This window comes from Octopus bimaculoides, chromosome 20 (genome assembly GCF_001194135.2).
Source record: "Octopus bimaculoides isolate UCB-OBI-ISO-001 chromosome 20, ASM119413v2, whole genome shotgun sequence".
Lineage (NCBI taxonomy): Eukaryota > Metazoa > Mollusca > Cephalopoda > Octopoda > Octopodidae > Octopus > Octopus bimaculoides.
The window spans coordinates 24085854-24102861 of record NC_069000.1 but is presented as its reverse complement, the minus strand read 5'-3'; the positions used below and the strand labels follow the sequence as shown (position 1 = coordinate 24102861).

Genomic DNA, 17008 nt, shown 5'->3' with positions numbered 1-17008 from the left:
TATATATATATATATATATATATATATATATATATATATATGTGTGTGTGTGTGTGTATGTGGTATCTTTGTCTTTCATTCTGTCTCACTCACACATATGTATGTGGGAGAGAGTGAGAGAGAGAATCACTAACAAGAGTATATGGACATAGTTTGCTTTGTTTTCATGTTGTTTCATGTTCTGTCCCACTATTTGGCAATCTTTGACTATAGCTTCAGGCTTATAAGTGAAATTGATAGATAGAAATTGTACAGAAGCCTGTCTTATGTATGTGTATGGTGTTCATAGATCTCTGTCTCTTATTCAGTGATGAGGATTCATTTGGTCAGTCAATTGAAATGATATATATAAGTTATTCCACTGACACACATTACCGTTAATGCTATTCTTAAGCAGAATGAGCATGATAGTATGACTTCTGTCCAAGATACCATTCAGTGGAATTGAACCTGGGACATCATGGTTGCAAAGTGAACTTCTCAGCTGTCCTGTGCCTACATATATGTATGTGCGTGTGTCTACACACACACATATTGAATGATGAAGCAGACTATTACTGGTCACAGTGTGTTTCATTTTAGCTTTTGAATGATGTGCCATGTCAGTGTGCATGTATGACAGAGTGTAAGAGTCTTGAGAGAAAAACTGGGCATAAGAGGCATCAGATCTGGTGTGTAAGAGAGACCACTGTGTTGGTATGGTCGTGTGATGTGTATGGACGAGGACAGCTGTGTAAAGAAGTGCTGATCTCTAACTGGAGGGAACCTGTAGAAGAGGTAGACCCAGGAAGACATGGAACAAGATGGTGAAACATGATCTACGAATGTTGAGCCTCACAGAAGTGATGACAAGTGACCAAGAGCTCTGGTGATATGCTGTGCATGGGAAGACTCATCAGGCTAAGTAAAATCGTAGTTGTGACCATGCTGGTGTCATGTAAATGGCACCTGTGCATTGCGGTCATGGTTGTTGCCAGTGCCATATAAATGGCACCCACCCATGAATCATTGTCATGGTCATTACCAGTGTCATGTAAATGGCACCCATGCTGGTGGTGCATAAAAGCACCCATTACACTCCTGGAGTGGTTGGCATTACGAAGGGCATCCAGCTGGAGAAACCATGCTAAATCAGACTGGAACTTGGTGCAGTTCTCTAGATCATCAGCTCCAGTCAAACTGTCTAACCCATGCCAGCATGGAGAGTGGACGTTAACTGATGATGATTTGTGTGTTTGAGTTTGTATATACATACACAAACACACATATACATACATACCTATATAACTTTTGTCATTTACATGTTTCAGTCGTTAGACTGTAGTGATGTTGTGGCACTGCCTTGAAGAATCCTAGTCAATCAAATCGACTGCAGTACTTATTTTTCTAAGCCTTGTACTTATTCTATCAATATCTTTTGCCAAACTGCTAAGTTACTGAGCAGGGGCGTGAATACACCAACATCAGTTGTCAAGTGGGTGGGGCAGACCTGCACACAGACATATGTATAAGAAGCTTAGGCATCGTTCAGTTTCTGTCTACCAAATCCACTGTCAAGGCTTGGTTGACCGAGGTCTATAGTAAAAGACACTTGTCTAAGTACCACACCATGGGACTGAATCTGAAATCGTGGTTGGGAAGCAAACTTCTTAAATGCGAGCCCATGCCTGCTCCTACACACACGCACACGCACACACACACAAACACACACACACAGATTTGTGTAAATGTGTATATATTTATTATGTTATATTGTATATATCATGTCTTACATTCAATTTTTATTTATCACTCAATTCTGTGCATTATAATATATTCTCTCATTCAAATTTACTACGTCTGTTCCAGACTGCTTAGCCTGCTATAGACCCTGCACTACCAACAGCAACAATATGAATTTGTTAATGATGGCTATTGAACAGAATGCAACTGAATCAACATGCAATCATTTATCACAGACCAATATCAAGAAGGAGCTTCCAGAAATCTCTGCTGATTCCCCTGATATGGTGAGTGCCTGTGTCATTTCTGATCATTAAGCTCTAGCTTCCATAATTTTCCTTGGTCTTTCTGATTGTTACCAGGAATTTTAGAAAGATATATTTTTAAAAAAATGAGAAAAACAACATTGAACTCTGATATCTCTTCACTGATGAGGAGCAAAATTATGGCTCTTTACATGAGAATTACTAGAATGTGAAGGGAGTCCTTCACATTCTAGTTAATTTAGTTGACTGTAAAAGTACTACTGAAGAGTTTATCACTGTGATGTTTTTTAGCCCTTCACTGGGTCACACCAAAGATAGTTGTAAGTTGTAGTTTATCTTGAAAATTTGAAAAGATTTTGTAAAATATCAAACTTTTTCATGAATTGGTGTATTAAACTGACATTTGGAATATACTTAAGCAAAATGTTTTTATACACCATATTTATTTAGTGCTAAATCTAGGGAAAATTGTTTTTCATTTCATAAGTTGCACCCCAGTTTTTTCAGTTAAAATCCAGATAAATTAAATGGAATGTTTTAATTTAACTATGGTAGTTTTGTATCATAGGACCAGGGGTTGTCTGAGACATGTTGATGTCAAGAGTTAAGTCTTAAGTCATCCTTACAGAACTCACCATTCTCCTGACTATTAACTACAACCAAAAATAGAGAGTGGGTCTTGAGAGTTGATTGCAAGCAAATGAATCTTTGGATTATTATATTTTACCCATGCAGAGGGAATTACCCTGCAGTTGCGGACTGATTGAATGTTATCGAGAAGTTTTATATCCTGATGAACCCTATATTCATTTCAAACCTTGTCAGGGAATTAACAGAGAAAGTTTGAAATTTTGTGGTATCATCTAAAAATCAAAATGACAAAAACTAAAAGTACTTACTTAAGTCTCAATATAATCCCCCTTTCCAATTTTCACCTAAAGATCATTAATATATTTTATACACTTATTTATTAAAAGGTAATATTTATCTTCCGCTCAAAGTGGATATTGTGTTAGAACACAGAATACTACATTATTTACCATGACAGAACCTCTCATATGGACTTGTGGTACTTAAAAGCACTTGTGTTTATATTGCAGATGGGTGATAACGTCTGGTGCAGCAGCCAGAACTGCCAGATCACATGTTTTCACCCTTCCTTGGGCTTTTCAATGGCAAACGTCTTACCAGACACTGCAGCCAGTTCTCCCATCAGTGATATATAAAATCTTGGTGTCTATTCAGGCACTGGTGTTGCAAATAGTCAGTGGACTCATTAAAAAATAATTGATAGTGACAGAAGCAGTATTAATACCAAAAGATAATATTTATCTTCCACTAAAATTAGATGTGTTAGAATACAGAATAGTGTATTATTTACGAAGAGAGGTTTATTTACATGAGGTTTTGCATGAAATTTGAAATTTAGAAGATTTGTCAAGAGTCAAATCCAGAAGTCAGCATGGCAATGACTAAAGTATTATATTGAGGATTTACTAAATATAAAATGTGTTTCTCAAGTTATAAACAATACTGCAACACATATTCTCTAATAAACAATAAAATATTAAGAGAAAAGAATATAAGGATATTAAAAACTAAAAAGGAAAAAATATCAAAATAAGCAAACCAAATAACTATCACTGCAATGTTACATGGCAACAAAATCATGCATACACATATGCACACACTTATGCATGTACACACAAAAATATATTATGTGGTCTACAAGATGTTCTCGAAAATAAGAAAAGAATTTAATTTCATTTGAACAGATAGTTAATAAAACTGGGGGGGGGGGGGCATGAGCACACAAATTTGTTATGAAGCAGCAATGCAATGGTGATTAAGAATAAACATTTGTACAATATTTACATATGTATAATACAAATGGACTATCAGGTACTGCTATATTTGTTCCATTAAGAATCTTTATTATGACTTAAACATGGGACAGTCAGGAATGTAGTATGCACAACATCCATAAAATTATTCTCAAGTAACTCTCAAGTTTCTTGTTAACGAATTGTTGATTCATGTCATTGTTTGGTAGGCCTGATGAGTTGAGAATTGCATTTTCTTATGGATATTGTGCATACTATACTAGGTCCACATTACAATAAAGTATTATGTTTTTATACCACTCTTAAGGTTCAATTCATCTTAGGATTTTATTGGAGTTGTGCATTACCAAACAACTGTGAACTTCTCTCCATTCATGCATTCCCTGCTATGGTAATGGAACTTTTATTATTAATATATCTGAGTGTGTATCATTTTTATTTCTTTTTACAGTCTATGCTATTGAGCCAAGAGAGCGCTAAAGTTTCCTGGTTATCTAAAATCAACCTTCAACCAGATACTGAAAACTCTGAACTCAGGTTATGTCAAAACTGGGACTTCAAAAACAAAGATATCACTCAATGCTCTTGTGAACCATCTACCAACTCAACCCAACACATTGTAAAGGAATCACCCCCCCCTAGTACTACTGACAATACAAGTCCTCATCATCATTGCAAAGACTGTAATGAATCTGATGACAACAAAAATCATCAGGGTGATGCTCGTATTGATGTTAATTGGACTAAATCTGCTGGTTTGGAATTTCAGTCATCCTTTGAATATCCATTGAGGGACAATAATATACCAACACGTAAATCAAAACGAAGGAACAAAGGAGCCATTTACAAAAATCTGATTGCTAGTGGAGCTCTTCCAGCATCTCGGGAGCGTCTGGCTGAGATCCAAACCATCTACAAAGTTACCTCTGATGATAGGTAAGAAGAAAATGTCCTACTTCAGATTCAGTTTAACACTTTGGAATCTATAGTAATGTTTAATAACCACTGGATAATAACTGTTATAACTAGCAAGCCCAAAAGAGGCAATCAGTTTGTAACCTGTTGGAAATCTTACAATTTCAAGGGGAATGTAACTATATCTTATAGATACATATATCTACATGAAGTTGTGTATAAGTTAGATGTAACTATTGCAAAGAGTTATAGCTATATGTAGATTTATTTATTTTAATGTTAATTTTATTAGTACTAGGTTTATTTCTTTATACACCAAGATCACTGGTAGCTCAACCTTTGAGATGTTCAGATCCCACTGTGGTTGAATTTGCTTATCCTTCCTGAGTCAAATATAATTAGCAAGTGACTCTGGTGCTGATTAAATTGACTACATACCTTCTACCTCATCTAGAGTTGTTGCTTTGTTTTACAGACAGAAATCATTATTAATCCACCCTTTAGCATTCGGATTATTCTGTCAAATGTAATGCTTATTTATTCATATCGTTTTCAATTAATTATGCATTATCTTGTAGCTTTGAGGTTTTAATGATGTGATTGTTTATTTTTACAATGACATTATAGGGTAGATGGCAAAGGCCAAATCTGGCCAGTTTGAACATAAAACAGGTAAAATATTTTGGCCTGATATGGCTGGTTTGAATGCTAAAGGGTTAATGTTAGCAAAAAGGATAAAGTGGTGACAGATGGTAGAGCACTCAACTAATTTCCTTTCACCAGTTAGTTCCCTGCCTCCACACCTATCATCATCCTATTTTTTTAAATATCGTCTGTTCCATGTTTGCATGGGTCAGATAGAGTTTATTGAAGTAGATTTTCTATGATTGGATACCCTGCCTTCCTATAGCCAACCCTTACTTATTTCTGAACAAAGTAATCAATGATCATGCAATATCAAGATAAGGAGACACACACACACTCTCTTTCTCTTTCTCTCTCTCTCTCTCTCTTTCTCTCTCTCTCTCTCTCTCTCTCTCTCTCTCTCTCTCTCTCTCTCTCTCTCTCTCTCTCTCTCTCTCTCTCTCTCTCAAATCTACTCACAAGGTTTCACTTGGCATAGGGCTGTAGTGTAAGGTATTTGCTCAATGTTCCACACATTAAGACTGAACCTGACATCATATGGTTGTGAAGAAAACCCCTTAACCACTCAGCCAAGCCTTTGAAATTCTACTGCTATTGATTTTTGCCTTTTAATACTCTGTCCAGAGCCAATAAAAATGGGAATCAGTAATTGATTAAGGTTGGTTCAGTACTTGTAAGAACCTATTATCAAGTTGACAGTCTGGTGTTAACTCCAGACCAACTCTGTTAGGTCAGACCTATAATCAAAGGTGTCCTAGTTATAGCCTTTATTTCTGGAAGTAGAGTATCCTGTACTTTTTCTTTTTAAGATGTATTTGATGCAAGTCATACAAAGTTTGAGTGTTTATTTATATATATATAAACACTCAAACTTTGTGTGTATATATATATATATATATATATATATGTATATATGTATATATGAGTGATATCACAATTCTAAAGCAACTTCTCTTTGGCCAGTTACCAAAAGTTGGAAGGTCACTCTTGCACTTCAAAGACAATCTGAAGCAATGCAACATTCCCCTTTCTTCCTGGGAAAACAAGCATTAGAATGCAGGACCTGGTGCCAGTCCTGCTTCTCCTCAGTTCAAAGATTTGAGCAAAGTTAATTCCAGCCTTGGGACCAACTTCGTGCAAGCTTGAAGGCATGCTAGCAAAATGCTGCTCCTCTAAGTGGAAACCTTACCTGTCATTGTGTTTTGTGGGATGAAGCAAAGCAGGCCTAGCCATTCACTCAACAAAACACATAGTAAACGATCCACAGGCACTCGAGCAAACTGAGTCCTCAACCTGTTCCATTTGCCAAAAGGTTTGCAAGGCACCAGCAAGCCTCAAGAGACATATTCAGGTCCATAGAACATGATTACCTCTTTATTTTACTGAGCCCTCGTTTGTTGTCCATGAGAGAATCCATCAAATCAATATATCAATATACAAGGGTAAGATCCAGAGATCCAAGTGTAGGAAATTTGTAATCTTCAAGCAGTCCATGACAAGTATAGAAAACAAAAAGTGGACTCTGTACAGTCAGGAACAATAACAATTTATTGGTGTTGAAGGTTATGTGCTTTTTCCCATATCAAATTTACATGGAAATAAAATAACCTGAATGTTTTTGTATAGCTCACGGTTAGCAACTAGTGTTGCTATGATCTGATTTATATAAATATATATATCTGATGGCTGTAACTCAATTTTGAGGAATGCTTGATAATTCTCTTAAATATGAGTAGCAATGATGGGCACCTCTTGCAACAGATATTGAAGTTTACTGATCATGCTGACACATACCTTCATGGAACTTTACATTCTATATGTGTGTGTGCCAGTGCCACGTTTAAACACCAGCTAGTTGATATGACTGTCAAACTGTACAATATGTGGTTATTGACATTGTAAAGTGGTAGACATTAGCAAGAGCATCCAGCCGTAGAACCATACCAAAACAGATGACTGGAGCCTGGACAGCTTGACAGCTCCTGTCAAGCCATCCAACCCATGCCAGCATAGAAAATAGGTGTTAAATGATAAAAAAATGATGTACATATATGCACAAACACACAAGGTATCATGTTTGGTGTCCTCTCTCACAATAAGTCCCAGTGTTATTTACTATTGTACATGGTTGCTCAACTTGTACTTTTTCATGTTTGATCTGTTGCTAAACAACAACTAGTTGATATGACTGTCAAACTCTGTACAATATGTGGTTAATGACTTCTTGTATGAATTGTGTCCTGTGACCTTTATATCAGCTGTGGCTAAATGATCCCTGTGCAGTTTATGGCCAGGGTCTGTTATGCCAGCAGGTAAATGACCTCCATATGCCCTCTTACTGTTAACATTTCTTTGTGACTATTTTTGCATAGCCTATGGCTGATAACCCTTTTTCAAAGTGAAACATCTCTCACCTGCTGAATTTTTACTTATGACCTTTTGTATGATCTGTTGCTAATTACCCTTTCTCGGCCCTTTTGTATGATCTGTCACTAACTACTTTTTGTACAACCTGTTGCTAATGATCTATATGTAACTGAGGATTGATGCCCTTTATACATGTTAGAGCCAATACTCTTTTTAAAATAAATCCCCTTTCATTTCCAAATCTATCTCATGCTGATCTCCCTTGTAGTAATGATGTATACGACTATCACCAACACCAACCACATCGGTCATGTGAACAAACAGGCCGCAAACTGCAACGTACTATGTCAGAATCAGATTCACAGCTAGACAAACGTTACAAAACTGGGTAAGTGTTTTCAGGAATTTTACTATTTACATAATTTTCTGAGCATTTTTAGTACTAGTACCTTCTTTGTATAGTTTCAATTTGAAATTTGAGATTTGTTGTTGCTATAATGATTTAAAGTAAAAATTCATCTTCAAATAGTTTTTATCTTTTGTTTTCTACTCCCTTGTATTTAAACTTGTCATTCAAATTGATATTGCAAATCCAGTAGATTTTTCTTCAAATATCAGCCAAATCTTTCTTCTTCACCTGTAAACTTAACCTACTGCCTATTTTAAAACCACCACTTTTTAATGGAGTCTACTCTTTTATAATTATTTGGACCAAGACTCTGTTCTGAGGATAACTTCCTCACTTTCCCACTAGTCACAGACTTGCAGGGCAATGTTCCTTGTTAGCTGTGCACCCTGTACACATTTTACATTTAGCACACAACGGAAAAAATATGCCCAAACAAAGTTTTCAAGATGAAACGAAATTTTTTTCTAATTCAAGAAGATTTTTCACATGGATGTACTCACACTTTGCATAGAAAGACAAAATTTGCACACACATATAATAAAAAAAAAAAACTAGAGGTAACATTGATCACAGGCATTGTTCTCTCTCCTCTGACTAAGCCATGTAAAAAGAAAAGAAATTTATCAACCAGTCAGACTCAATAAAAATTTACAATAGAGCTCTTATCATTTTGTGTTTCAAACTTTTCAGAGATTTTGATCTTGAAGCCAGAATTGCAACACTTCCAGCATGTTCAATGGATTCATTGGGAAGATCTCGTAAGAACTCTGGTAAACAGAGAATATACAGTGAAAGTTCCCGTCAGACAATCATGAGTTGTTCAACTCCCAGTAAGTAATGAGACGTTGTTAATTGGGAGGTAAAGGCCTGAGAAAAATATTGGCTGAAAGAGAGATGTAATTTTGACATAGGGAAGATGGTGGCAAACTTCATGTGTTTTTAAATTTTGTTTTAACTAATACATATATTTGGACATTTTTTAAAACCTTTTTATCATAGGGATGACTGGTTATACTCTGCTTTCAGCACATATTACCATCAGAAGTGTCATGGGATAACTTTGATAAGTAATATCAAGATATCTCATGTCAAGAATGATATGCATTCCCAAAGTTATTGATTTGTGTCTTCTATTACTAGAATCATGACCATGCAACATTATTACCAGCATCAGTGTCACAAAACATTGTTTTTATCAATATATTTGACACAAGATCTTTCATCATTATCATCATAGAAAGGGTCTATACAATCTATAAATAATTCCCCTCCAATCACATCATATTTGTTAATGTGTTTCTATGTACAGTTGAACTGATGACCATTGTATTTTGACTTACTTAAATGTTAATCTTCACATTACATGGCCAGCAAACCACTTGTCATTTATACAGTGATTCTACCATGTGCAACAATGAACTGTTGCATTTCTCTTAATATGTTTTGTAGACCTAAAGAAGGTTTGGTATTGCTAAAATGTTGGTCCTCTTCATATCATTTATGGTAATCTCCAACACCATAAGTTGTCAGGTGATGTGGTTATGAAGCAATATTGAGAAAAATCAACAAAAAAGGATTTGGTTGTATTACTTATCCTTATTCTTTCTGATCTTACTTTTTATTTAGAGAGACTAAAAGACAGACAGGTGTTACATGTTACATATTGTGTAAGTTTTCTGCATGCGTATTTAAACTATGTTAGCTATTTAAAACTTAAATTGCTATTGTATATTTCTATAATATTTGAAGTTCATATAATTCTAATTTTTAAATATTAGATTAAAAATATGAGCTAATATTAAATTTGCTGACAAGTGCATATTAATATTATATTCACTGCAATGATGAGCACCAGTTTAAAAGAAGTTTGTTTTTCTTACAGTATTAACTCATCAAAAAACATGAAACACAATTGTGGTGAGAAAGAGAGATGATGGCATTGGTATAAATATGTAATGCCAATAGTTGACATAATATTTTTTTATACTGAGGAAAGTAGATGTCATCTGCAGCAAAGATTTGAGGGAAGGATGTTAAGATCAGAGATATATGGAGAGCTGCAAGGGTATTGCTAATCTGTCAAACACATACAACCATGGAAATAAAAATGATTCTGTTTATCTAATATTTAATGATAGTATAAACGCCTGTGATCCAATATTTAAGAATATCATTGATCCAACATTTAACATTCTGATTTCTTTGTAAAATGTATTGCTTATTTACTCATATTATTTAGAATAATATTGTAAGGTAGGTGTGAGAGGTTAGATCTGCTCAATTTTAACATAAAACAGGCAGAATATTTGGGCCAGATATAGCTGGATTACATATTAAAGAGTTAAAGTCATTACATTATTATTGATATTTAGCTGTGCTTAAGTAGACTATGATTAAAAGCATTCCAGTCATGACAACTGTCCTGTTGCTATCTTGAACTATATTGTCCAATGTATTATCTAGATATACATGTATTTTCAGCAATAGTTTATTTCTGTACATTTCTTTCTTTGCAGCAATCAGGACAGATATGCTTCTGGCTCCACCACATCGACGTAGACAACCTATTTATCCTCCCATTGTTGGAAGTCGGAAAAGGAAGCAACCTCGAGATGGAATCATGCGAATTGTACCCCTTTCTAAAGAATACAAACATCCCTTAGCTAGTAAGTTCTTTTGTTTTGGTTTTGATTCTCTTATTGTTGATGAGGAATGGAAAGATTGAAGCCTGAAATTTTAGAGAAGGAGCAAGTAGACTGTAATAATGTTAATGGTTTTCTTTGGTCATTATTGTAACTAATATGAAATGGTGTTAATCAAGATCCAAAATCTGCTTATAAATTTTTGCCTCTTCCTGAACTTAACCCTACACTGTGATAATTGCTACAGATGTGAGAAATAATAATAATTTCTAAACTAGGCACAGGGCCACAAATTTGTTGGGGAGGAAACAAACTCCAGTATTTTATTGACTACTGAAAGATAACAGACTAAGTTGATTCTGGCATCATTTGAAATCAGAACATAAATACTGCTCAAACATTTTGTCTGTCTCTACCAGTTCTGCTAGTTCAATAATTTACTACACTAATTCTTACATAGCCATGATAGTTCATAAAACAAAATTGAAAAGTTCTGATTGTCATGCTTTCCTCATGTCAAGCATGACCATCATGCAAGTATAGCAATTGGAATTGGTTTCTGAAGCTGGATTGTAGAATTCTTATATATGTGTTTGTGTGTATGAATTAGTCAGAACAGAATGGCCATGGTATTTTGCAGGGCTTCCAAGACTGGTGGGAAGAAATTATCCTGTATTCTAAGATTTGGCCCAAATGTTTGATGCAGAGTGTACTTTGCTAAAGGTGCTCAAGAACCAGGTGACTGTTAAACAGAGCAATAGATGATTTATATTGGTCTTCATTTTCTGGTTCTGGAGCTGAGTAAAGTTATATTTTTTAAAACAGCACCCTTTGAGAATCATTCATGTAATCACTTTGGATTTTTTCTTGTTATTTTTTATATTTCTTTTAACTGAAATTTTACCATTTTTGCCAAACTAGATTGTATAAAACTCAAAAATTATTAACCATCATGTATCTTGAGTACCTTTTTGAACTATACCTACAAAGTCAGAAAACAGCACAGCCCCCATGACTTTCGGAAACATTTTTTCACACTCAGAGTTGCTGAAGCATGGAACAAACTACCTGTATCAGCTGTTAGCTGCCAAGACATTGCATCCTTTAAAACCTCCATGCTTCCTGAAATTCACCAACACTACACCTGATATCCCCCCTCCATGCGCATGCACACATATATATCATGATCCTTACACTGTTCACTCTCCACATAATTTTATGTATTATACATGCACCTTTGATGAGTTGTAGTGCACCTGAGTACTGTACACAATAATTTCATTATTATTATCTAGTCCAGCACTAAAATTCAACCTTTTTCCACTAATTCTTCCAACTCCCTCTACCCTTCAATAATGAAAATTTCTTCTAACTGGACAAGAGCCAATTTTTTTAAGAGAACAGGATTTATGATGAAAAGCTTTCCAACCATGACTGCCCCATTTTTTTTTTCCAAGCATAGTGTACCTAGGACTATACACATCCAACATTTATTTTTAGTGTGGATTGCTGGTGAATTTCAATTTTAGGTACAAGGCCAGCAATTTTGGGGGAGGGTTAAGTCAGTTATATTGGTTGCAAATTTTGGCAGAAGACTAGTAATTTTAGGGGAAGGCAAGTCGATTATATTGATCCCAGTGTTCAACTGGTACTTATTTTATTAACCCATAATAATAAATACCAGATATTTGAAGAGGATTGAACAATAATTACTTGTCTAAAAGTGTGTGGTCCAATAGTGAAACCTACACCAGGATGAGGAGTCCATCATCTCCATTAAAACTTGGTACTACCCAATGATGAAGCTGCTAAAAATTCCCTTTGTAAAAACTAAAATGGCTTAAGCATTAAAACCAAAACAATAATTTAATATTAGTTACAGACCAATTAATTTATAAAATTAAGGATTCGTTATGTTTCTTAGCTCAGATACACCCCTCCACACACACACATTTGTATGCACTGGTAATTCACCTATAATATTAAAAAGGTTCTTTACCTTTACTCTATACAGTCATTTGGCTAAAATAGCTGAATCTCCCTCAAGTTATATCCTATTGTCATTGAAAAAACAGATTATATGATAAAAAAAAGTATGAGAAACTCTGAAAAACAGAGCCAAGATAGTTTTGATTGTTGCATCTCTGACCATTAAAAAAGTCTGGAAGTTTGGTATACAGGCTGACTAAGTAACAATGACCTAAAAATATAATTTTCAAATCGTTTTAGTTCACCTTAAATTTTCAAGTTATATAGTAGGTAACATTACAGAGAATGTCATAGAAAATGTATAGTAAATTTCTTTATATGGCTCTACATTTCAGTAAAACATTTGCTTGTCTTTGCTCTCACCTAAACATGTTTGATGTTTACTAAACAATAAAATTAATTTATTTTTCATTTTCATCAACTAGATGTCATGAAGATTCCACTTGCTACATTCTATGTACACCCATCTATGAAATCATACCAAGATCTACAGCTAAACAAGAAATCTGATAGTCATGATGCGGTGACCTCTGAATCTGAAGGCAAAGATGAGGATTGTTATATTGCAAGTGCTGCTACTCCAAATGTTGCAAATGGTGAAGAAAATGTCACAGCTGCACAGGCATTGACAATTGATATAAAATGCACTGAGGGGTCTGAAACATTGAAATATAGTGAGAATTTACAACCATTATCTACTGCTGCCACATGTACCAAGACAGGTGGTGGAATACTGACAACATCAAATTTAGTGACTCAGTCACGCTTGACTTTCCATTCAAATCATATTCCACTTGCTACAAGCAGGAGCCTAACGAGCAATAATTCCAACCACTGCTGCAGTGCTACCTATAATAATAGTGATGATAATAATAATAAAAATAATAATAGCAACATAAACAACAGTTCTAACATTAGCTACACTGCTACATGTAATAACAACTATAATAATAACAACAATTTTAACTGCAGTTACAATGCTAGCTACATTAAAAACAACAGCATTTCAGCTAATAGCTGCAATGCTGGCTATAACAACAATAGCAATAATAACAACTATAAAATTACTTTTAACAACAATAATAATGATAACATCAACAACAAAAACAGCTGCTTTGCAGTTGATGCCAGTTCAGTGAATATAGTTACACACATGGATAATACTAAATGTTCCGGTGATAATAAAGAAAAACCAACCTGTCCAGGTCTGGAAGTGAACCAGAATTTACATGTTACTGGTGAACTGAAGGTGACTGTTGAAGATCAGTCCTTGAAGCGAGCTAAACTGGGTGAAAATCCAGACTTCAAAATCTGGATTTCAAATCTTGCAGAAGCTGCTGAAAGGTCCGGACAGATTCCTGTTTGCTAATCAACAATATTTACATAACATAAAATCAAATTTTGTGTGCCTGAGAGAATGTTTTAGAGTGTGTGTATGTGTGTTTTATTGTCTTTCTTTTCTAACTATTCTACTCACCCATCAGATTTTTATCATTCCTAATGGGTGCTTATATTTGAAATGCATAATTGGAAATGCATATTGTTTTGTTTTTGGATTTTTTTTTAATTTATGAAGATGTGCAGAAATACTTTGCACACATACAGATGTCCTCTCTCTTTCTCTTACACACATACACACACACACATACATTCAATCTTTCTTTTGCACACATTCTCTCTTACTCTTACATACAAACATCCAACCTTATCTCATCACCTGTAATCAAGTAGTAAATCTACATTCTAACTTGTTTTCTACATACAAATTGCTAAACTACAGAACTCTTTCACTTCAACTTTTGATATTTCTAAAGTTGTACAGAAATATTTCATACACGTACAAATAATCTATCTCTTTCTTATACAAAGTCTCTCACTCAATTGTCTGTCTTGAAAAAAAAAACTGAGAAAAGGAATCTATTAACAATATATTTTGCTAAAATTACAAACAGTTTTCGTGTATACACCAATTCATTATTCTGATATGCCTCACTGATAAACTCCATCCATAGAATTTATATCACATACATAGATGTTGCTATGGTATATTCACACCTCTAGCCCACCCCCTTTTTATATAAATCATTTCCAAGAGTCCAGTTTTTATACTTCAACAGTAAATGGATGGGGGGATTTATAGTCTCATGCACAAACACATATATACACATTTAAATCTTATTTTTAATACATTTTTAATAATTGCAGAATGATATTGTAGTGTGTAGTAACGAGAATATAACAATGAACTGATCATAGTATGAAGATATGACAGTGATATGCAGAGGTAACAGTGACTCATCATTATCTAAGGATATAAGTGATGTAAAGATGATATATATTGCTATGAAGATATATCAGTGATGTGAGGAAGATATATTGCTATGAAGATATAACATTGATGTGAGAAAGATATATAGATTTAAGACTATGACTGTGATGTGAAGATATAATAGTGTTAAGTGATAATATTATAATGCCATGAAGATTAGCTGTGTTATGAACAATGAAAATAGTTCGTAATATGGCTAAAACGTGAGTGCAGTAATGATATCATTTTGATAAGTAGGTATATAATGCCTACTTGTGATATAGTGACAGTATGAAAGTATAACAATTTTTGTTGTGGCTGAGTCAAAGGAGGAAGAGCAGTGCTTATGACTAGTTGCAGGGCATCCCAGACTGAAAAAGAAACTAAAGGGAGAGGGAAAAAATCATCCCTGTAACTGATGAGTTATCAAACCAGAGCCTGGTGTAAATATTTGTAGCAGAAAGGACTCTGATAAAAGCACCCCAGGTGCTAGTTTTAAACTGAACAGCAAATTAAGTTTACCACCAAAGAACAGATATGGCCCTTCTAACGGGCTTCTATAATAGTTTCTATCTACCCAATTTCACTGACTACACTTGGGTTGATGCAAGGCTATTAGAAAATTCTACAACCATGCATTACTGTTGTATGTGTTTCATATATAAAGTTGTTAAAGCATTTTGATAATACATATGAAAGATATTATTATGATTGTCTATAGATCAGTGTTTTTCATGGTGGGTGGGATGGGTTTATGAGGATTGAAGGATAGAGTTGGGGGGCAGTCAAATTGCCACAGTTACTAAAATTAAGTGATTTTAAACTTGTCCAATGCATAGCAACAAAGAAAGATGGGAAAAATGAAAAGAAATAGAAGCTAAAATAATGACAATGTGAATGTGTTGCTGAGACAAACATGATGGGAGGGAATAAATAATCTTCATGTCACTGTTTGGTGATATTTAATGGGGTGGAGGAGCCAACTGGCTGGTTGGCTGGATTGCTAACAACTCAGATATACTAAACTCCTGCCCTCAGAAAAATATCCCACACATATATACATATGTGTGAGTACACCACAATAGTGAATTGTTTCCATTCAATAGTACCCCTTCAAGGTCAGACAGACTGAACCGTTTGCGTTTCCCAATCCAACTATAGACACAATGCAGATGTCAGAGTACAATTATATATATAATATTATTTTGAGGAATGTGAATTTGAAATATTTTCTTACTCTTGTTTTCTAAGAGTAATTCCTATTTCTATGTGCCTCTCTTTACCAATCACAGGTAAAACAGAACCACACCATTTTGTGCCTCAAACACACAAAGCATGTTTCTCTTGGGTCAGTTTTCATATTTCTTTCTGTGCACTATTATTTATAACTCTAATCTCTCCCTTTCCATTACTAGTACAAGTCAACATATGGTAGAGATTATTCCAATTTTCAGACTATAGACTATTTTGGGGATATCTTTCGTCTTCAACCATTGATGGAATTTGCTCGTGGGAGCATTTGAAACAAGTCATAAAGACACTGCACAGTACTCTATGTAATGTGCTTATTTATAACTAACTGGATTCATCCTCAGTTTGGCAATGGTGATGGAGTGAACCAGTGATCAGTAAGCCAGTGTACTAATAACTTACCACACTCAACCAAACCACCATTTCTTATTGTTATTCTTTGTACAAAGCACAATGTAATATACACAACAGTGATGTGATGACAGTCTTTTATAGTAGCTGCGATAACAGTTGTGGCCTTAAAGTTCAGTTGTCATGAGTAATGAAGAATCAAATGGACTGGGTTAATCATTAAACAAAATAAACACACGCTTAGGGCACCAAGGGAAAGGGGGCATCATTAAGATTTTTACATTTACTGTATTACTATA

The 17008-nt window shown here is 34.7% G+C and overlaps 1 protein-coding gene across 4 annotated transcripts in view; it reads left to right on the top strand.

Moving 5' to 3' along the window:
- LOC106879452 (myb-like protein U) overlaps positions 1 to 14826 on the top strand; it is a 66335-nt gene extending 51509 nt beyond the window's left edge. For all 4 annotated transcript variants that reach the window (XM_014929011.2, XM_052975245.1, XM_052975246.1 and 1 more), the window contains 6 exons: positions 1849 to 2009; positions 4284 to 4768; positions 8028 to 8147; positions 8859 to 8998; positions 10685 to 10834; positions 13225 to 14826. In XM_014929011.2, coding sequence (XP_014784497.1) covers positions 1849 to 2009; positions 4284 to 4768; positions 8028 to 8147; positions 8859 to 8998; positions 10685 to 10834; positions 13225 to 14168 — 2000 coding nt within the window. In that variant the 3' untranslated portion in view covers positions 14169 to 14826. The remainder of the gene's footprint in view (positions 1 to 1848; positions 2010 to 4283; positions 4769 to 8027; positions 8148 to 8858; positions 8999 to 10684; positions 10835 to 13224) is intronic.
- Positions 14827 to 17008: the final 2182 nt, after the last annotated feature.